Source organism: Podarcis filfolensis (assembly GCF_964270895.1).
Source record: "Podarcis filfolensis genome assembly, chromosome: 13".
Taxonomy (NCBI): domain Eukaryota; kingdom Metazoa; phylum Chordata; class Lepidosauria; order Squamata; family Lacertidae; genus Podarcis; species Podarcis filfolensis.
Window position 1 is genome coordinate 43,397,141 of NC_139615.1, and position 23,343 is coordinate 43,420,483.

General features: G+C 47.0%; 1 protein-coding gene across 1 annotated transcript in view; it reads right to left on the minus strand.

Moving 5' to 3' along the window:
* Positions 1-23,343, minus strand: part of MRC2 (mannose receptor C-type 2) — an 86,131-nt gene that overhangs the window by 45,180 nt on the left and 17,608 nt on the right. Inside the window, exons 3-9 of the mRNA XM_083582419.1 lie at positions 20,620-20,793; positions 19,784-19,948; positions 17,571-17,684; positions 13,811-13,954; positions 12,400-12,585; positions 11,101-11,255; positions 7,393-7,500 (exon numbers count right to left, since the gene is read on the minus strand). Of these exons, the coding sequence (XP_083438545.1) occupies positions 7,393-7,500; positions 11,101-11,255; positions 12,400-12,585; positions 13,811-13,954; positions 17,571-17,684; positions 19,784-19,948; positions 20,620-20,793 (1,046 nt within the window). The remainder of the gene's footprint in view (positions 1-7,392; positions 7,501-11,100; positions 11,256-12,399; positions 12,586-13,810; positions 13,955-17,570; positions 17,685-19,783; positions 19,949-20,619; positions 20,794-23,343) is intronic.

Sequence of the window (23,343 nt, forward strand, 5' to 3'; positions counted from 1 at the left end):
AATTGCCAAGCTAGTAGTTTACCTGTTTTATTAGCTGATTCGAAATATTTTTGCTTCATTAACTTAATTTCCCATTCGATTTCTTGATTTGTCAGCATTGAGTATTGTGTTTGTAATATTTTTATTATTTGTATGTTTTGTTCATCTTTTGGATTTATTGTTAGTTTTTTCTCACATTCTCTTAGTTGATTGAGAATTTCTTCTTTCTTTTGTTCCCTTATTTTCCTCTTGTAACTATTTTGCTGGATAAAGAAACCTCTTAAGACTGCCTTGCTAGCATCCCAGACTATCTCTATACTTGATTCTGTATTAAGGTTCAAATCGAAATAGTCTTTTAAAGTGGCTTTAGCCTTTTCAATAATTTCCTCACTCTCCAATAAATATTCATTCATTCTCCATCTGAACCCCCCCTGTGATACACTTTTTATTTCCAACATTATCGAATTATGATCAGAGAGAGTTCTCGGTTGGATTTCACATTTTGAGGTTCTTAAGGTGAGTTCTCTTGAGATCCAGATTTGATCAATTCTACCCCAGCTTTTAGCACAAAGTGGGACTTGCCTCCCCTCCACTTTGCTCAGGCTCGGTGTTGAGGCTCTCCCTAGCATCTTCTGATCCCTGCGCCCCTTCCCCACTGGAGGCGGGGCTTCCCTCCTCGCCAGAGGAAGAACTGCTTTGCAAGATCTTCGGAGGCTCCCTGTAACACAACTGCCCTTCCACCTCTTGCCTCTGAGCTGACGGCAGTTCCCTGACACCGCGGATCATCTAACCCCAAGGATTTTTCAGCCAGCGATGCTTCACAGCCCATCGGGTGATACGAGTACCATAGCTGAAAAATAACGGGCTATGAGATCCCCAGGAGAGACTCCAGCTCCCATCATTCCCAGCCAGCACGGCCAATGGCCAGGGATAATGGGAGTTGTAGTCCAACAACATCTAGAGGGCATAACATCAGCTACCCCCAATCTCAAGACAGATATCCTAACAGCTTACCTGGGCTGATTCTGCACCCCAAGAATGAGAACCATCTCCCTCTTCTTGTTCAGAGAAAGATTCTCTCCCTTGCACACTCTTCTGCTTCACCTTTATGGACCATTTCTCAACCCATAATGACAAGAGGGAGGAAAGATGGAGGGTGAAATGCATGCAACAAGAGAATTCCCCTCCTTACAATGTCTTTTCTACTGCAGCTTCCAATCGTTTCTTGAAGCTCTTTGAAGGAAGAGATTCCACAGCTTCGAAAGCATCTTACTCCAGCGGAGAACTCCTGCTCATATATTCAACAACTGGATGCAGATTTAGAAAGGAAACTACCGTATTTTCGCTCTATAAGACGCACCAGGCCATAAGACGCACCTAGTTTTTGGAGGAGGAAAACAAGAAAAGAAATATTCTGAATCTCAGAAGCCAGAACAACAAGAGGGATCGCTGCGCAGCGAAAGCAGCGATGCCTCTTGCTGTTCTGGCTTCTGGGATATCTGCGCAGCCTGCATTCGCTCCATAAGATGCACACACATTTCCCCTTACTTTTTAGGAGGGAAAAAGTGAGTCTTATAGAGCAAAAAAATACAGTACTTAATGGGGGGTTAGGAGCTGGTCTTCTGAGCTCTGCTGTTAGCATAAATGGCCTATGGCTGGATCCTCCTAGTTATGAAGGAAACCAGTTGGGAGAATACAGAACCAAGGAAATGTCAGCATGTTGTTGTTCTTTAAAAAGCCATGCTGGAAAAGAACAGGGATATCTGGGAAAGGAGAGGAGGAGGAGGAAGGGACCTGCTGGACGCCAGCCTTCATCCAAGTTCGCAATGCTGCCTGTGAGGAATGCATCCGCTAGACAGATGGGCTCACCTCTTGCCAAAAACACCATCTTGGTTGCTTTAGGACAAAAGATAGGGAGTGCTGGAGCTTTTGCTGAGCTCTGTGGGCCAGCAACCAGATCGGGAGCCTCTGACAGCTGGAGGAAACATCTGGAATGTTGACAATGGGGAGGGAAAGAAGGGAGACGAGGAAAGGAGAAGTCCAGAAGTTATCTCCCGCTTGGACTACTGCAACATGCTCTACGTGGGATTACCTTTGAGGGTGACCCAGAAACTACTACTAATCCAGAATGCGGCAGCTAGACGGGTGACTGGATGCGGCCACCGAGACCACATAACACCGGTCTTGAAAGATCTACATTGGCTCCCAGTACGTTTCCGAGCACAATTCAAAGGGTTGGTGCTGACCTTTAAAGCCCTAAACGGCCTCGGTCCAGTATACCTGAAGGAGCATCTCCACCCCCATCATTCAGCCTGGACATTGAGGTCCAGCTCTGAGGGCCTTCTGGCGGTTCCCTCACTGTGAGATGCGAGGTTACAGGGAACCAGGCAGAGGGCCTTCTCGGTAGTGGCGCCTGCCCTGTGGAACGCCCTCCCATCAGATGTCAAAGAGATAAACAACTATCTGATGTTCAGAAGACATCTGAAGGCAGCCCTGTTTAGGGAAGTTTTTAATGACTGGTGTTTTAATGTGTTTTTAATTTCTTCTTGGAAGCCACCCAGAGTGGCTGGGGAAACCCAGCCAGATGGGCAGGGTATAAGTAATAAATTATTATCCAGCGGCTTGCGCTTTTTCTTTTTTTACTCGTCATATCTCTGTTTGGTCCCAAACTGGCCTTAGGGGAATCAATCACTTTCAGGCTCGTTTTCCCAAATCTGTAAAATGGGAATAAGGTTAACCTACTTGAGTACTTGTTTTACTCAAGTTTCTTGCCTGGTCTTCACAAGGTCCCAGCAATTTTAAAAAGCGCTACTCAAAAGTGTTGGCCTGCGGACGGGTGCCAGTCCATGAGCCGCTGGGTGACCGCAGCCCAGGTTGGGTGGGATGGCTCAGGGACCAAATGCGGTCCCTTGGCGCAATGGAGCAGGGCTTGCCAATCCACCACATCAGGTAGCTGAAGAAGAACTGGTTTAAAATGCAACATGCAAATTGGTTTGAAGCAAATGCAAATCAAAGGAACAGGGTGCCTCCTAAATACATCTATATCTATATTGAAGTAAAGTGTCAGAAGGCAGAGGAAAGAGCTGCACACCTTCAGCATGCAGCAGAAACAATGAAGGGGAACAGAAAAGACGGCTGCACTGACAGCTATGGTTCCAGACACATTTCAAGGAAACTATCGTCAAGGAGAACATTTCATGCTTTGTAATAAAACTGCTTGAGAAGAAGAGGATTCTGCTGCAGCAGACTGCCTAGGTGAGCGGCAGAAAAACAAAGTCGCGAAGCATCTCTGTCTAAGCAGCTGTCCCTCTTTGTATTTGGTGAATGTTTTCTTCTACAGCCAGATCTTTTTCCTTTGGGGTTCAAGAGGCTAAATATATTCATAAAACACAAGGCGTATACAAGTCTGCAGGGCATGGGAACACAGCACCCAGAACCCCAGCAATCCGTGCCTCACATCTGGGCTCTCATGTGGGCACACGACTTCTTGCTGCTTCTGTAGCTTTGCAGATCTAGGCAAAGGGCCGAAAAGCACTTGTGTACAGACTCAGCTATGTTCGTGACTTAGAAGAAGTATTATTATTCAAGAATAGTTCCTTGTCCTGAGGCTTGAGAGCTGGGGGGAAAATGTGTTTTGGAGAAGGGAGAAGGATTTGGGTCAGGAGGGGAGAGAGGTACTGCAAACCAGGAAGCAAGACATGGGGTTTTCTTCTGCATGGAGTCCAAGCAATGCTGAGACACACACACACACACACACCCGGCATGGCCCACATGGCAGCTGGGCTACTCAAAGCAGTCCAGATGACTCTCCTTTCAAAGAACCACCTTTGGCTGGTATTTATCGGCCTCTGCCAACCTGGTGCCCTCCAGATGTTAGATTCTAGAATCATAGAATCATAGAGTTGGAAGAGACCACAAGGGCCATCGAGTCCAACCCCCTGCCAAGCAAGAAACACCATCAGAGCACTCCTGACATATGGTTGTCAAGCCTCTGCTTAAAGACCTCCAAAGAAGGAGACTCCACCACACTCCTTGGCAGCAAATTCCACTGTCGAACAGCTCTTACTGTCAGGAAGTTCTTCCTAATGTTTAGGTGGAATCCTCTTTCTTGTAGTTTGGATCCATTGCTCCGTGTCCGCTTCTCTGGAGCAGCAGAAAACAACCTTTCTCCCTCCTCTATGTGACATCCTTTTATATATTTGAACATGGCTATCATATCACCCCTTAACCTCCTCTTCTCCAGGCTAAACATGCCCAGCTCCCTTAGCCGTTCCTCATAAGGCATCGTTTCCAGGCCTTTGACCATTTTGGTTGCCTTCCTCTGGACACGTTCCAGTTTGTCAGTGTCCTTCTTGAACTGTGGTGCCCAGAACTGGACACAGTACTCCAGGTGAGGTCTGACCAGAGCAGAAGACAGTGGCACTATTACTTCCCTTGATCTAGATGCTATACTCCTATTGATGCAGCCCAGAATTGCATTGGCTTTTTTAGATTCTTCAGAGTTACAAGGGACCCCTTAGGAGTCATCTAGTCCAACCCCTTACAACAATAATAACAATAATAACAATTTATTATTTGTACCCCGCCCATCTGGCTGGGTCTCCCCAGCCACTCTGGGCGGCTTCTAACAAAGATTAAAAATACATTAATGCAGGAATCGCAACTAAAGCACCCAATGTTGCTGGACTACAACTTCCATCAGCTCCAGCTGGCACAACCACATCTGGGGGGCACCATACGGACTCTTAAAAAGGCACACAAAGCTTTCCTTAAACGGGAAGGTAGCAAACACAATGGAAAAGAACCAAGCAAAAGCCAGAGGACCAAAAACGAAGGAAGCATCTACAAGGGGAACTTTAGAAGCATCTGCTAGAAGACCCAGAAACCAGCCCAGTGTCTACTGCAACTAGTGACATGGTGGTTTTCAAAGGTGCAGACAATCCCAATGCATTCTGATCCTAGAGAGCAATTCAGAGCTCCCACCACAACTTTTGAGGAATGATGCGGCTTTACTTCCTGCCCATATCTAAGTCAAGGGACCAGCTGTCCAAAGGCAAAGGTTGCCATTTAATGTTTATAAGAAGTTGGGTTCAACTTTTAGCAGGCCAATCTTTTACTCTCACCCCTCAGAGCTAAACAGTGGGTTTACTTAAAAGGGAGCATTTAAACAAGCATATAAACAAACAAACCGATGCTCGTAAACTTCAGCCACTTCTCCTCTCTGTTATCCTCCTCCACACCCAAACATCAATTCAATTCAAAAACAGTATTCTAAGGAATCTTACAGATTTCTCGTGTCTCTCCTTCCGGCTCCCGCCTTCAGACGAAAGCCTTGGGGACTCTCAGCTGGGGGAAAGTCCGAAAGCTTTATCGATAAAATCTGCACACGGTCTTGTGGTGTAGTGGTTAAGAGCAGTGGACTCGTAATCTGGTGAACCAGGTACGCTTCCCCGCTCCTCCACATGCAGCTGCTGGGTGACCTTGGGCTAGTCACATTTCTCTGAAGTCTCTCCGCCTCACTCACCACACAGAGTGTTTGATGTGGGGGAGGAAGGGAAAGGAGATTGTCAGCCGCTTTGAGACTCCTTAAGGTAAAGGTAAAGGGACCCCTGACCATTAGGTCCAGTCGTGGCCGACTCTGGGGTTGCGGCGCTCATCTCGCTTTATTGGCCAAGGGAGCTGGCGTACAGCTTCCGAGTCACGTGGTCAGCATGACTAAGCTGCTTCTGGCGAACCAGAGCAGCGCACGGAAATGCCGTTTACCTTCCCGCCGGAGTGATACCTATTTATCTACTTGCACTTTGACGTGCTTTCGAACTGCTAGGTTGGCAGGAGCAGGGATCGAGCAACAGGAGCTCACCCCGTCGCAGGGATTCGAACTGCTGACCTTCTGATCGGCAAGCCCTAGGCTCTGCGATTTAACCCACAGCGCCACCTGCGTCCCTTTGAGACTCCTTAGGGTAGTGATAAAGCGGGATATCCAAACTCTTCTTCTTCTTCAGCTCAAAGTATAGGATGCGCAGTTTGAAGCATGATACATGGCTTGGCATAACAAAATACCTCTACTTTTAAAGAGCAGGGTGCAGCCGTCAATTGCAAGGCACTCGTCACAAACGGGAAGGCTAGGCTTAAAAGTGTGCACACCGGAGTGTAGAGCTGTGTCAGTTTTCACGACACGGATGGCAACCGGACCCCCTCCTTGAACTAGCCTTGCCAGCTCTGCCTCCCCTTCTGTGACCCATAGCAGGACTAAGTCGCAGCTTGAGCTCCATACCCCCCCCCACCACTCACACCTTGGGACCCCGCTCTGACACAGACAAACATTCCTGCCCCGTCCCAGCTGGTGCCACAGGGCCCTTGACAATGCCAGAATTCCCTTAGCTAAAAGCAGTTAATACAGAAACGTTTCATGTCCCCCTTCCCAGCTTGCGCTGTTGTTGCAGAGGGAGAAAGGCGAGCACATTCCGGCCCTGGCCAGCTGGAAAGAAGATGTAACTTGGACAGCTGAGCTGTGCCGGAAAAAGGAAGTCTATCTGGACAGCACACATCTGGATAGACAACATGCAGCTGGTACAATGTCTCTCTCAAAGGGCAATAGCTTAGTTTAAACAGAGTACAGGACACGCATCTTGCTTTTATTTTAGAAAGCAATGTTTATGAACTTCTGGTTTCTTAGTTGTTCACTGCTCTGCTCCAAATGAGTGTTTCCAAAGCAGCATTTGAAAACACGGTCTAGGACCCTCGTACCTACAGGACCACCTCTCCTGGTTATGTCCCACAGAGGAACTTACGGTCTTCAAACAAAAACATCCTGAAGGTCCCAGGCCACAGGGAGGTTAGGCTGGCCTCAACCAGAGCCAGGGCTTTTTCAGCTGTGGCCCCCATCTGGTGGAACGCTCTGTCACAAGAGACTAGGGCCCTGCGGGACTTGACATCTTTCCGCAGGGCCTGCAAGACAGAGCTGTTCCACCAGGCCTTTGGTCAGGGCACAGCCTGACTCCCTCCTTTGGCAATCTTCACAGAACTTTAGCCTAATGGTTGCCATCAATTTGAGTTGAATTAATTTTAATGAAATGATTTTAAAATGTTGTATTATTTTATTGTTGATAGCTGCCCTGAGCCCGGCTTCGGCTGGGGACGGCGGGATATAAATAATTTTATTATTATTATTATTATTATTATTATTATTATTATTATTATTATTATTATTATTATTATTATTCTCCTCGTCAGTTGCTCGTGAGTCAGAAACCTCACCTGCCTTGGGCAGGACAGGCCTTGGACCCCATCCTTTGCCTCTCCAGAAGTGCAAGAGGCTGCCTTTGGACCACAATTCCCAGCCTCCTCTTCTCCCCTTCCTGCGGCCTTCTCCCCTGTTCCCTCTGCATGCAATGCCGCTATTGCTCTCTTTACCTTTCTGCAGCCGTGGTCCTCTTCTTCTCTCCCCTGGCTCACGCGGCCACGCTTCTTGCACACGGAAGGCAACGTCAGGTTGCAAGGGCTGTCGTTCCACCTCCCCTCCTGGACAGAGAGAGGCAGAAAAGTCCCAGCTCAAGGAAAAGAATTCCCCACGGTAGGCAGCAGCTTCAAAAAATGTACCGTATTTTTTGCTCTATAAGACTCACTTTTTCCCTCCTAAAAAGTAAGGGGAAATGTGCGTCTTATGGAGCGAATGCAGGCTGCGCAGCTATCACAGAAGCCAGAACAGCAAGAGGGATTGTTGCTTTCACTGCGCAGCAATCCCTCTTGTTGTTCTGGCTTCTGAGATTCAGAATATTTTTTTCTTGTTTTCCTCCTCCAAAAACTAGATGCATCTTGTGGTCTGGTGCGTCTTATAGAGCAAAAAATACGGTAAGCTTTCCGCCCTACAGCGTATGCCCAGTCCATCCTTTCTCCAACCAAGGGCCCTTCGGATCTTGCTGGACTCAAATTATTTAAATCATTATGCAACTGTGGGGGCACCACTCCTATGTTCTTTTCGGAGCACTAGAATTACTTGCAGTTTGTTCTGCCCTAATCTCACCTTGGTCCAGCAAAAGAGAGCTCCTAAAATGAGCACTGGAAATAAATAAGTCCATTGAAGGATGCACTGATGAAATTTAATTCTACAGTCCTACCTCGGGTTGAATGTGCTTTAGATTGAGCGCTTTCGGGTTGCGCTCCGCGACAACCCAGAAGTAACGGAGCACGTTACTTCCGGGTTTCGCTGCTCGCGCAGGCGCTCAAAATGACGTCAGGCGCATGTGCGGAAGCGGCAAAACGCGACCCGCGCACACGCGCCGTTGCATCTTACATTCCATTCAGGATGCAAATAGGGCCACAGAACAGATCCTGTTTGCATCCTGAGGTACCACTGCATTTAAAAAAACAAACACACACACACAAAAACCTCAGGACCAATACAGTCCTTTATCGCAGGGAGGAGAACCTGTGGCCTTCTGGATACTGCTAAACTACAGTTACCATCATGCTTGACCACTGATCATGCTGGATGGGGCTGATGGGATTTGGAATCCAACAACATCTGGAGGGCCAAAACTTCCCCAGCCTTGCCTTATCGGAGGAATTCTGCATAGGTTAGAAGACTCCCCCCCCCCCAAAAAAACCCAGGCTATTTGTCTCTGTGCCCTTCTGCAGCGATACTCCATCTTGCCTGCTCCTCCATTTCAGTCTAATTTTCTCCTACACATCCTCACTTTCCACTGATCAGTCCTGAGATCTATTCCCTACCCTTATTTTACTTAATCAGAATTGCAGCAAAAGTTATTCTCAGGTACAGTAGTGGAAAGGGGGGAACTCTGTAAGTAAATAAACATATGTTCAAGATTATCATTGCTGTAAAAAAAAAAAAAAAAGGTAAAGGACCCCTGGACGGTTAAGTCCCGTCAAAGGCAACTATGGGCTTGCAGCGCTCATCTCGCTTTCAGGTCGAGGGAGCCAGCGTTTGTCCACAGACAGCTTTCCAGGTCATGTGGCCAGCATTACTAAACCGCTACTGGCGCAACAGGACACCGTGACGGAAACCAGAGTGCACAGAAATGCCGTTTACCTTCCCGCTGCAGCGGTACCTATTTATCTACTTGCACTGGCGTGCTTTCGAACTGCTAGGTTGGCAGGAGCTGGGACAGAGCAACGGGAGCTCACCCCGTCGCTGGGATTCGAACCGCCGACCTTCTGATCGGCAAGTCCTAGGCTCTGTGGTTTAGACCACCTGGGTACCTTACCTTTACTTATCATTACCGTAGGATACAAATGGAGAAACCCAGCCAGATGGGTAAGTAATAAATTATTATTGATTATTTTTATTATTCGACCCGAGAGCTATATTCCCTTCTGGACCATGTGCAATGGCTAGGTGGTTACCCAGAAAGGAACGCAGGCAGCACAACATATGTGAATTTTACCTTTGCAGAGTACTGTAGACTAGTTTCTTCACATTCACCCATCCCTCTCCATCCTCCAGCAAGGAGCATGCTCAGAGTTAATTCCAGGACCACTAAGGGCTGTGGCCTGGGAAGAGGGGGTGGTGGCCTGAGGATAGCCTTGAGGGCCAGAGAGGAGCCTGGGGCCAAATTAAGCCTCTGGGCCCGAGATTCTCACTTGACTGGGATTTCACCTGGACACTACTACCCAATTTAGTTGTCCACAGGCTCTTACTGTTAGAAGAAAAACAATTTGCATTACACACTTGCTTTGTGGCCAAGTGGGAAAGGGGAGACCTACATTGGCTCCCAGTACGTTTCCGAGCACAATTCAAAGTGCTGGTGTTGACCTTTAAAGCCCTAAACGGCCTCGGCCCAGTATACCTGAAGGAGCGTCTCCACCCCCATCGTTCTGCCCGGATGCTGAGGTCCAGCACCGAGGGCCTTCTGGCGGTTCCCTCATTGCGGGAAGCAAAGCTACAGGGAACCAGGCAGAGGGCCTTCTCGGTAGTGGCGCCTGCCCTGTGGAACACCCTCCCATTGGATGTCAAAGCGATAAATAACTACCTGACATTCAGAAGACATCTTAAGGCAGCCCTGTTCAGGGAAGTTTTTAATCTGTGATATTTTAGTGTATTTTTGGTTTTCTATGGAAGCCGCCCAGAGTGGCTGGGGAAACCGAGCCAGATGGGCGGGGTACAAATAATAAATTATTATTATTATTATTATCACTAAGTTTCTTTTCCCATCCAATGTACTGAAAGGATGAGGGAGCTGACCCAGTTGCAGGACGGCCCGCAAAACTGCCTGTTCTTTAAGGCTCTGAATTCCAACAACTTTGCTAACTGTCAGCTCAGGTTTGCCCAGGAGCCATATTTACAAATATAAGTTTCGCCAATCAATTGCAATCTGTAATTAATGAAAGCTTGCATTCCTAAGTGCTGCATGACAGATACGAAGAGGGTTCTATCCTGTATGCTCAGAGCTATGTCCCCTTCTCGTGATGGGTATCCTTCTGAAGGAATGGGTTTCTGTGCAGTCAGTTTGAAACGGGAACCAAAACCCCGCTTTTCTTCTTTCTCCAAGGGAGCATTTCTAAAATGCATTAACTTGAGCTGTTGAGCAAATGCATAACAAGAACACAGCTGTATAAACAGCTCTCTCCTTTATCAGTCACGGCAATGGATGACCTTGGCTGTTCCAGTGGAGTAGGGATGATGCGTCTGGGTCTTATCTTACATCCTGACCACACTCTGACGCACAGACCTAGTCCGGGAACAGCACCAGAGTGTGTTCTTAGAGTTGGTGACCTCTTGCTCCAAGATAGAGTATAGGAACAGGAATACCCTTTTATGGTCAGGAGTACAGGAAGGAAAACCCTTTTATGGTTAAGAGTACCAGAGCAGGAACATCTGTGATGTCAACCTGTGTGTACAAGCTGACGTGGCTGGATTCCTGGGGAAGGGGGGAGAAGGTGCCTGGAGGATATATATACTGCATGAAATTTCTCATTTCTTTGGACTTGCTGTGGACTGACCACGCAAGCGCCTTTCTGTTGCTCCAGAGAGCAGAAATAAAGAACTCTTTCTCTGAACAAACCCTCGGTGTCATTTGACTTCCTTCCTCCCATCCAGGAGCAACGCAGAGCCCACCAATCGGTAACGTCTAATAAGGCTACACTTCCAGCTCTTACACATACCGGTCCCCAGATCGTCACGCAGTCCTCCAGGCTGTCTCGAAAATTGTTGGGCTCAAAGGGGTGCCAGAATGTGAACTGCACTGGCGTGCCGTCTGACCACTCAAAGCTCATCTGCCGCTTGAGATCATTCAGGCCAATCCATAGCTCTTCGACATCTGCCAAAGCAAGCAGGGAAAGGGAGGATTTCTACTAAATGAAGAAGAAAAAATCCTCTTCATCTGCCAGTGACTGCCCCACACAATGCACCCACGCGTGCTTTGCCCAACCAGTTCCCTCCAGTTTGTGAGCATTTAGCAAAACACTTGATCCTCATGAGGACTGCAAACTTGGGGAAGAGGCAGACATAGCTCCCTACAGAAGTAGGGGAGCATTTCCCTGCTGTAGCTCCTCCCCGTAACCTTCACTCTCCTCGATCCACTGCAGATTTTGCTCCTCCAAACTGTGACATTTCAAAATGATTTTTCCAGACCCCGCGGCATGTTTATCCATTAAACATTTATTCAGTGCTTAAAAAAAAATAAAAATCCAGATTTTCTAAAAGACTCCCTTTTTAACACCCTGTGCTCAAGGTGAATAGCTTCAAGATTGTCCCAAAAAATCTGGATGGCGAGATGGGACGGAGGCAGCTTTGTGATTGTCACAAGAGCCAGCCAATCAGCATTCTGCACAGCCAGCTTCTCCTGGAGAGAATCAGCTGATCCTAGGCTTGATTCATTTTGGAAGTGTGTGCAGATATAAAAGGAGCAACTCTGGTTCTACAGCAGTCATTGCTCGATATTCAACTAAACTTTTCCTCTCGTAAAAAAAAAGTTAAATCAGAGATAATCCACATGTTGTTATTGTTGTTGTTTAGTCGTGTCCGACTCTTCGTGACCCCATGGACCAGAGCACGCCAGGCACTCCTGTCTTCCACTGCCTCCCACTGTTTGGTCAAACTCATGCTGGTAGCTTCGAGAACACTGTCCAACCATCTCGTCCTCTGTCGTCCCCTTCTCCTTGTGCCCTCCATCTTTCCCAACATCAGGGTCTTTCCCAGGGAGTCTTCTCTTCTCATGAGGTGGCCAAAGTATTGGAGCCTCAGCTTCAGGATCTGTCCTTCCAGTGAGCACTAAGGGCTGATTTCCTTCAGAATGGAGAGGTTTGATCTTCTTGCAGTCCATGGGACTCTCACGAGTCTCCTCCAGCACCATAATTCAAAAGCATCAATTCTTCGGTGATCGGCCTTCTTTATGGGATAATCCACATACACACAAGCAAACACACACACAGAGAGAGCACATGTGACACAGCATTGCTTACCTTGCTTGATTTGCTTGGTAACAAACTCCAGTTCGTTGAGGGTGTGGATACTGACCAGATCCCCTTCGCTCCGCAAGCAGGTCTTTTTGGCATCTGGCCAACTCTTCTTTTCACTGATCAAGCGGTAGCAGTTGGTCTGGAAAGGCTGCCAGCTCGGATCACAGTCAACCTTCACATCAGACTCCACTGCAATTAGGAAAAGCAAAGCTTTGAGTAAGCAGTATCCGGGGAAAGGTGTGGGAGCGATATTTTAATTAGGAGCGCACACCCAAGATCCGCAACCAGGAAAGCAGAAATTTCACATGCCCTCCACAAACAAACTAGCAAGCATCTTCATTGTCTAGGTTCTGTCGTGTGCTGAAAAGACTCACCTCTTTAACTCTGGCCTCTGTCAATTAATGGGTTGGGGTTTTTTTGAAGGACTCACTTCCAGTTTTGATTGGAACTGTTTTATTGGTTTTTTATCTTTGCATGCACAGTCGTAACTTGGTTTTCGAACAGCTTAGTTCTCAAACATTTTGGCTTCCGAACGCCACAAACCCGGAAGTGACTGTTCCGGTTTGCGAACTATCTTTGGAAGCTGAACATCCGACGGGGCTTCCGATTGGCTGCAGGAGCTTCCTGCAGCCAATCAGAAGTCGTGCTTTGGTTTCCGAACGTTTTGGAAGTCGAACGGACTTCTGGAACGCATTTCGTTTGACTTCCAAGGTACGACTGTAAACCCTTTCCCTTCTTTTATTTAGTTTTGATTGTATGGGGCCTTACAGGGTGGGCCAGGTCAGAAATCGTATAAAGTAAATAAATATATGAATCCAAAAGGCTCCATCTGACAGAGAGCTAATAAAATCTTTCAAACTACAGACCCTGCAGCCAATGCAGATGAAAGTGTAAAATTCCCCTCCGTCCTCACTTAGACCCTCTAGGACTGCCTGGCAGTTTCTCTACAAACCGACATTGCTTGCCTACTTCCTTCCAACCAACTCCATGTATTTCTGCCCCTAAATCCAGCAAGATGTTTTCCACCAGGTCTCCCTCCTTCATTTTCCCCTCAGGCTTTTGTCTTTCTCTCAACAGCACTGCCTGAAAGCTTCTTCTGCCCACTCTCTGCTTTATAGTCATGCTTTCCCCTAGGCCTACTCTTCCTGTTCAGCTTCAGCCAGGAGAAAAAATAACCGCAGTTAAACTGCCCTTTCACTCGTCTCACAGAAGCTGCGCTCTTTGCAGCATTCCGTTCCCGACACTCACTTCCACTCCAAACAGTCAGCACATGTTCCACGGACATTCCGTGACATCAGAGCAGCTCGGCCAATAGCTGTTGGGGTTGCAGAAAGGCAGGCGCGAGATAGGTGGCTTTCAGATCATTACACACACACACACACGTCAAACCAATCGCTTTCTCCATATTACTCACGTAAGAAGTATATATTAGAAGTGGCATTGGGTTTCTTCTTGCAAATGTAAGGCAGGGCCATGCTGCAGTCACGGTTCTGCCATTCCCCTGACGACTCTGTCCGTATCACCCCACAGTTTTCTTCGCTGGGGTTGTCAGGCTGATCTGCAAGGGGCGGCAGGGGGAGATCACCAACCTTTGCAACTACGGCTGTTATTTACCTAGAAAAGCACAGCCTGAGAGTGGCTTTGCTGTGCGGCAGGAGGCAAAACCACACCAGAGGATGTCATCTGAGATCAGTTCTGAATCTCAAATACAAAGGCTGCGCACACACATTTAAAACACATGGCTCCCCCCCTCCAAAAAAAAGAATCATGGGAACTGTAGCTCATGCCCTCACTGAACTATAATTCCCATAACAAACTACAGTTTTCAGGATTCTGGGTGGAATCCTGTGCTTTAAATATATGGTGTGGAGGCAGCCTATGCATTTACAGTGGTATCTCGGGTTACAGACGCTTCAGGTTACAGACTCCGCTAACCCAGAAATAGTACCTCAGGTGAAGAAGAAGAAGAAGAAGAAGAAGAAGAAGAAGAAGAAGAAGGGGAGGAGTTTGGATTTGATATCCTGCTTTATCACTACCCGAAGGAGTCTCAAAGCGGCTAACATTCTCCTTTCCCTTCCTCCCCCACAACAAACACTCTGTGAGGTGAGTGGGGCTGAGAGACTTCAGAGAAGTGTGACTAGCCCAAGGTCACCCAGCAGCTGCATGTGGAGGAGTGGAGACCCGAACCCGGTTCCCCAGATTACGAGTCTATCGCTCTTAACCACTACACCACACTGGCTCTCTAAGAACTTTGCTTCAGGATGAGAACAGAAATCGTGCTCCGGCCGGCGGCATGGCAGCAGCAGGAGGCCCCATTAGCTAAAGTGGTGCTTCAGGTTAAGAACAGTTTCAGGTTAAGAACGGCCCTCCAGAACAAATTAAGTACAGTGGTACCTCAGGTTAAGTACTTAATTTTAAGTACTTAATTAAGTACTTAAACCTTCAACCACGTTCTAAAGCAGGGGTCAGCAAACTTTTTTAGCAGGGGGCCGGTCCACTGTCCCTCAGGCCTTGTGGAGGGCCGGACTGTTTTTTTTTGGGGGGGGGGGTGAACGAATTCCTATGCCCCACAAATAACCCAGAGATGCATTTTAAATAAAAGCACACATTCTACTCATGTAAAAACACGCTGATTCCCGGACCGTCCACGGGCCCAATTTAGAAGGCAAATGGGCCGGATCTGGCCCCCGGGCCTTAGTTTGCCTACCCATGCTCTAAAAAACTGAGGTATCCAGGTTCGTCCCTTGATCTTCTTGCTTGAATATATATAGAGAGAGGGAGAGTGTGTGTTTGTGGGTCAAGAAATGGCCAAGAACCAATGCACATATTTACAGAATGCTCGTTTCATTATTTACTTAAGAACCATTACATCCTTTTCCACAACAAGCAAATATGATGCTTATTCCCAAGTAAATGCATTCAGCATAAGCAAAGCTCATTTTATTCCCGTAGTCCAGACGGCTAGTTTAAAATGAGAAACTCCACATGCTCCTTTAAAAAAATTGAAAAATCAGAATTCACAAAGTGTTTCTTGCTCTGATTTATCAGAAACATAGAAGCAGTTGAGGGACGCGGGTGGCACTGTGGGTTAAACCACAGAGCCTAGGGCTTGCCGATTAGAAGGTCGGCAGTTCGAATCCCCGTGACGGGATGAGCTCCCGTTGCTCGGTCCCTGCTCCTGCCAACCTAGCAGTTCGAAAGCACCTCAAAGTGCAAGTAGAAGGTAAACGGCGTTTCCGTGTGCTGCTCTGGTTCGCCAGAAGCGGCTTAGTCATGCTGGCTACATGACCCGGAAGCTGTACGCCGGCTCCCTTGGCCAATAAAGCGAGATGAGCGCCACAACCCCAGAGTCGGCCACGACTGGACCTAATGGTTAGGGGTCCCTTTACCTTTACCTTTAGAAGCAGTTGAAAAGTATGGAGTGGAGCTGGGAGGGGATGGAGAAGAGAAATGTGAATTGTCTGCTTCACAACTGCCCATAATACACATGGGCATCAAAAGCCCCCCACTGCAAAAAAGAAGAAGAGGGGGGAAAGGTCACAAAGTCTGGGGTTTTAAATTATCCAGCTACATCACTGAAGGCAGGAGAGAATTTATACTGCACAGATGAGCTCGATTTGCCAACTGTGACCCAAGTTCAAGTGACTGCTGAGGGATGACATTTGTGGGGTACCTTTGGCCAAACCAATATCAGAAGTGTCACAACACTTTGTATCCCAAAAAGTAGCACTAAGGTAGCACTAAGGTAAGGTAAAGGGACCCCTAATTGTTAAGTCCAGTTGTGACTGACTCTGGGGTTGCGGCGCTCATCTCGCTTTACTGGCCGAGGGAGCCGGCGTACAGCTTCCGGGTCATGTGGCCAGCATGACTAAGCCGCTTCTGGTGAATCAGAGCAGCACATGGAAACGCAGTTTATATTTATAGTAGCACTACTCCTACTCATAAATAAAATAAAACGTGATAGCACATTTTAAGACCAATTGCCCTTTGTGTGCACTCACGGCTGAAATACCGAAAACTGACCCTCGGGTCTCCACTCTCCAGCGACAGCGAGAATGAGCAAGGAGGAAAACAAAATGCGACATTTACAGCACAGCGAAGGAGACTTGAAACATGTTCAGTCCAAACCTACCTTTTCCTTTCCAGGGTCAAGCCGCAAACCTGTATCGCAAGAAGATGGCTGTGGATAGCACCGATTGGCTGGTGGCTGTGATGTCATGTCACCAGATTCTCTTCTGTCCCCAGACTAGTTTTGATTCCCCACCCACCCCAAATTTAACTAATAAATGAAATATATGCACAGATGAGCATTAATGTGGCCCCTGAACCCACAGCACAATATCATATCCATTGACTGTCCATGCCGAAATTGCAGAAGCCACCCTGGCTTCTGACTGAATCCCGGGACGCCCTGCTTTGGCTCCCACGAGAGTTCATCCCCAAAAAGACACGTGTCCCCATTTTCCTCTCTGGGATGTTAGAGGGTTTGCAAAAAAATCCCCCTGTAGCGGGATGAGACAGGCTGATGGCGGGACATGCTTCTATCTTGCTACATAAACTGCAAAGCCAGGATGAAGCTTTTTACACTTTATCTGGCTTCAGCTTAGTGGGAATCTATATATGATGGAAACGTTAGAATTCCCTGCATGTTTATTTATCCATTTGGTTTTATTCAGGAAGGGATCTATGCTTTCAATACTGTAAAGAGGAGTCTGTAAAATTAAAAAAGGTAAAGGTAAAGGACCCCTGACAGTCAAGTCCAGTCGCAGACGGCTCTGGGGTTGCGGCGCTCATCTTGCTTTACAGGCCGAGGGAGGCGGCGTTTGTCTGCAGACGTTTTTCCGGGTCATGTGGCCAGCGAAACCAGAGCAGCGCACGGAAACGCCGTTTACCTTCCCACCGGTGTGGTACCTATTTATCTACTTGCACTGGCGTGCTTTCGAACTGCTAGGTTGGCAGCAGCAGGGACCGAGCAATGGGAGCTCACCCCATCGTGGGGATTCGAACCGCCGACCTTCTGATCGGCAAGCCCGAGAGGCTCAGTGGTTTAGACCACAGCGCCACCCACGTAAAATTAGTCTCCAGAAAATACCAACAGCCTATGCCAGCCATGTGGCTCATTTGTCAATTCACTGGGATAATTCACCCATCCTCTTGGTATTTTTCTTACTTACCACTCTCCCAGTTAAGGAACTTCAAAGGTGAGTTGTCTGACCACTGCCAGCCCCCGTTGAGGTCCAGATCATTAAGCCCAATCCACAGTGTGGAACCATATCCCGTTAGCAGTCCTGGTGTAGACAGGAAAAGGGCAGAACGTCTCGGTGTCAGATCCTCCACCTTCTCAGCATAAGACACATCCAGCAACACAAGCACCTCCTGGTCCCTGGCAGAACCTAGCCCCCACTCCCTCCAGCCACGGAGACCTCCCCAAATCTTGGACGCTTGCCCTGCTGACCACATAGCACAGCCTGATTTTCCCCAGATCCTATTTCTCTCATTTGCAACAAGAGCCTGCCAGCTTTCCTTTTCTTCCGATACTTAAGAGATTCTGAATTTCTGCAGCAATACAGTCAAACCTCGATTGTCGAACATAATCCGTTCCGGAAGCCCGTTCAGCTTCCAAAACGTTCGACAACCGAGGTGCGGCTTCTAAAACAGGTTCGAAAACTAGAGCATTTACTTCCAGGTTTTCAGTGTTTGGGAGTCAGTTCTAAAATGGAGGCGTTCGGTATCCAAGGTTTGACTGTACTGAAGAGCTGTTCCGCCTGGCCTTTGGTTTGGACTCAGTCTGACCCTTATGTTTCCCTCCCCTTATGGTCTTGATTTATCGGCTACTTTTAAAATGAGGCTGCATTTTAAATTGCATTTTAACCTGTATTTTAAATTGGTTTTTTTCTTTTTCCCCTATTATGTTTTTACTGTGATTTTATTGGTGTTAGCCGCCCTGAGCCTGGCTCTGGCCGGGGAGGGTGGGGTATAAATAAAAATTGTTGTTGTTGCTGTTGTTATTTTAAAGAGACAGTGAGGGGAGAGACTCCATCAAGCAAGGCCTCCTTCCACCTGCCTTGCCCCACCCTCTGCTTCTCAATGTGTATTGTATTGTTTTATGTACTGAGGCTTGCCGTTTTATTGATTATAGTTTAGATATTATTGTAACTGTTGAGTGGATTTCTGTTTAACTTTTATATGTTGATATTATTTTATACTATTCTAATGTTTGCTGAATGTTACTTTTTTGATGTAGGCTGCCTATTTTAAAGTTATGTTTTATTATCATATTTTTGTATTGCATTGGATTGTTATAAGATGTACATTTTTTTGTTTCTTCAGCTTGTAAACCGCCTTGGGTACTGTAGGACAGAAAGGCGGTATACAAATTAAAAATGAAATGAAATCCGCTGCAGAATCTCAAGTGATCACAGAATTGCAACTCCAAATCTCCTGTCGCTGTTCAGAAACACATTTGCACATATATTTGTATTGTGAAGAAGGCGCAGCAGAGACTGTACTTTTTGAGAATTCTAAGGAAAAACCATCTTCCGCAGAAACTGCTGCTTGCCTTCTATCACTGTGCCATTGAGAGCGTGCTCACTTATGGCTTATGTGTGTGGTACGGAAGCTGTACTACCCAGGACAGGATGGGGTTGTGCAGAGTTGTTAAGGCAGCAGAGAGCATTGTTGGCTGCCCACTCTCCACCTTAGAGCAGATTTATGCCACAAGGTGCCATAGGAAGGCACTGGACATAGTAAAAGATCCATCGCATCCTGGTCACTGTCTCTTCGAGCTCCTGCCGTCAGGACGGAGATACAGGACGATGAAGACAAGAACGAGCCGTCTTAAGAACAGCTTCTTCTCCAGAGCGATCTCGGCCCTGAATGGGAAGCCTGGACTTTGAAAGTCATCTAATCTTCCTTGCTGTACTATACTGTATTGTTTTAATTAGTGTTTTTATGGAGCAGTCAAGTAATTTCGTTGTCCCTGAGAGGGGGCAATGACAATAAAGATATTATTATTATTATTATTATTATTATTATTATTATTATTATTATTATTATTTTAATTGATTGTCTGATTTCATGTTAATGTGTTATACATTTGATATTAGCCGCTCTGAACCCGGCTTCGGCTGGGGAGGGCGGGATATAAATAAATTTTATTATTATTATTATTATATCTTATATAGTGATTGGCCCACTTTTCCAGAGTCACTCCTCAGTATAGCCCCTTCCCAAACCGCGTTCCCACTCACTGAAGTAGACCAGGAGAACAAACATGACTGGAACGGCCTTTTGCTGGTGTGCATGTACACAAGGAGAAAGGCAGTCAGGGCATCCTGTACACTTTTGGCAGCAGGGACTCCTTCAGTTCCCTGTGCCCATCGCTCACCATTGATGTAGGTCTGTTCGTGGACCTCAGTGATGCTCAGCAGGCTGGCCCCTTGCTGCTCACAGCTCTTCCCAGCCTCCTGCCAAGACAGGGTGGACTGGAAGTTGAACTGGTAGCAGCTGTTGGTGAGCTGGTCCCTGTCCCAAAATGTATCGCAGTCATCGCCTAAGAGGACAGGCAAAAAAGAAAGAAGGGCATTTACTACTGCAAGTCAACGTGACCATTATCCATACCGGTCAACAGACACACTATGGGCAGCCATCTGCAGGTAGTATCAAAGGGGAGTTGTCCCATTTGCTGACTACAACGGAATGGGAGGTGGAAAGGAGAGACACACACACACACACACACACGGGGTGCCCTCCTGGTCCTGCTAGCTAGGGATCATGGGAGTTGTAGGCCAAAAACATCTGGAGGGCCAAGGTTGAGGACGCCTGTTCTATACAGTACTACAGCTTCTGCAGCACTTGCATGCCTATCTTATCTATTTACGGCGAACGCTACTTGTTTTAGTCCCTTGTCCCTAGACACCAGCATGGAATATTCATCAATACTCCAACTCTTGAGGGGGAAGACTGAATCACAGAAAACAGTGCAACCGCTCAGGGTGTGTGTGTGTGTGTGTGTGTGTGTGTAAATGGGACACTTACAGAAGGGTAGTTTTGGAAACCAAACCCCTGGAGGCTTAGAAGGCAGAAGGAAATCTCCCATGGTGCCTTAAGAAAGGAGGACTGTTTTTCGGTTGAACAGTTGGCACAACCATCCTTCACTCCTGTGGTTCGGCTGCTACATGCCCATCACTGCCCGTGATTTCCCACCCCCCAGAAGCAGCTTACTCTTAATAGGGCAGAACCCCCATCTTTCATCTTTGCCGTAATCCTGTGTGGTGGCACACCAGAGGTGACCATCTCCACGCCCCATGCTGGTGCAGTCATAGAACCACTGGTTGTCGTACTTGAAGGGAATGGTACAGGGCTTCCCGTGAGAGTTGCCTTGAATGGTGTAAATTTCTGGAGGAACATAAGAGAGAGAGATGAAACACAGAGGGAGAAAGAGCTCATATGGAGAGTCCTTCTTTGATATGGAGAGAGAGAGAGACTGCTTATCATTTAACCCCCAAAGGCCTTGGCAACCTACAGGTGAAACTCAGAAAATTAGAATATCATGGAGAAGCTCTTCTGCATTGCTGGGTCTCATGTCTCTCATCTGTCTCTTGGCAAATCTCTTTTCTGATAAGAGCAGCTTTTGCATCTCATTTGGAAACCAAGGACCCAGAGTCTGGAGGAAGAATGGGGAGGCACACAATGCCAGATGCTTGAAGTCCAGTGTGAAGTTTCCATAGTCTGGGTTGATTTGGGGGGCCATGTCATCAGCTGGTGTTGGTCCACTGTGCTTCATTAAGTCCAGGGTCAACGCAGCCGTCTACCAGGAGATTTTGGAGCACTTCATGCTTCCTTCCGCAGGCGAGCTTTATGGGGACGCTGACTTCATTTTCCAGCAGGACTTTGGCACCTGCCCACACTGCCCAAAGTACCAAAACCTGGTTCAATGCCCATGGGATTACTGTGCTTGATTGGCAAGCAAACTCGCCTGACCTGAACCCCATAGAGAATCTATGGGGCATTGCCAAGAGAAAGATGAGAGACATGAGACCGAGCAATGCAGAAGAGCTGAAGGCTGCTATTGAAGCATCCTGGTCTTCTATAACATCTCAGCAGTGCCACAGGCTGATCGCATCCATGCCACGCCGCATTGAGGCAGTAATTGATGCAAAAGGGGCCCAAACCAAGTACTGAGTACATGTGCATGCTTCTACTTCTCAGAGGTCCAATACTGGTCTATTCGCAATCCTTGTTTTGCTGATTTCGTTTAAAATTCTAATTTTCTGAGATTGTCAATTTGGGGTTTTCATCAGCTGTACGCCATGATCATCACAATTATAACAAATAAAGGCTTGACGTATCTCGCTTTGCATGTCATGAGTCTATCTCATATATTAGTTTCACCTTTTAAGTTGAATTACCGAAATAAATGAACTTTTCCACAATATTCTAATTTTCCGAGTTTCACCTGTACGTTCTTGTAGCCCTAAGTTAAGATTCAACACACCATTCCACAACTCCTCCGGCTAGCTGTGCCCTCACAGCATACCCTGCCTGACTTCAAATTAATCCAGCACATATTTGGGCTGGCGGGCTGCTCCACTGAGCACATGATGAAATTTTTTCCACATGCACCGAGAGTATGCGCGCACTGCTGCGCTACCAAAACAAACATAAAAATCCTGCATCAAGCGAGTTGTTCAGAACACAGGGCTTGTTTGTTAAGGGCAGGATGCGGACTGAAGAACAGCTGGCTGAAAAAGCTTCAAGGTCATCAAACTAGCAGAAGGCAAAGACATCAAATAAGACCATTTGCATCTAAGCCCCTAAATATTCAGCAGGGAAACTGATCTCTCACAGGGTTTGGAAACGTACATGCGTTGGCCTCAATTCCCAAAGCAAAAGGTTTAGTCTATTTACTGCGGCAAAAATAGGAGACACTTTAAAAAGGTCTTCCCCACTATTCAATCCAGAATCGGTTCGCAAGGTTTTGGGGATTGGCATTGTCTGAAAAGTTAGCACATCAAAAGCGGACTGGGAAGAGGCAAAGCAAAACAAGAACTTCTTTGAAATGCGATTCCCCCCTTCCTCTCCTAATATATCAACAACACAGAGGTGGTGAGGATCTGCCCTCCATGAGCTCATTTGTCCTTTCAGAAAGACACACTGACTTGACTTATGAATTTTGGGCTACGACTCCATTCATATTCGTAAACTGCTCTCTGGTCCAAGTTCTGAGTTTTTTGTTCATTTGGTCACCTTGCAATACATGTATATGTATTCAGGTATTTTTTTTCCTCCCAAAAAAGTCCGCATCAACGTAGCCCAAATTTTCTGCCAAAGTACAGCTCAGTTCCGTGAAGTAAATAAATTACTCAAATTAAACAAAAATGGCATTTTTGTCGTGCACTTATTTTGAAGAAAGGTTAAAGAGCACTGGAACACCGGACTCCTCCTGGTCCTCTGGAAATTTGGTCCTCCATCTGGCTCCTTAGATTCTATCATGTACCTGCCTATGTACATCCGCCTATCTTTGCAGCCTTGAGGGACAAAAATGCAACCTTTCGCAGCACCATTCAGTTCCACATCACAGAGCAGTTTTATGCTGCAATTTAGAACACACATAGGTTTGGTGAAAGAGGGTTCCATCCAGGCTAAATTAGTTGAACTTTAATCCTGCGCTCATTTTAGTGGAACCTTCGTTAGTCATGGCTAACTTTCCTCGCTGGAAATCGAAGGGTGCTCCCAGACGGGGACAATTTAGAAGCACGGAATCGCTGTTCTGCTTTAAGCTGGAAGTGGAATAGCCACTCTAATACCCTGTAGCCAAATGGGCAATCTCTGTTTCCCTAGCCTTGTAAGTTAAAAGAGAGAGAATCTGCTCTGTGACCACTGTGTGAGGATAAAAAAGGTAAAGGGACCCCTGACCATTAGGTCCAGTTGTGACCGACTCTGGGG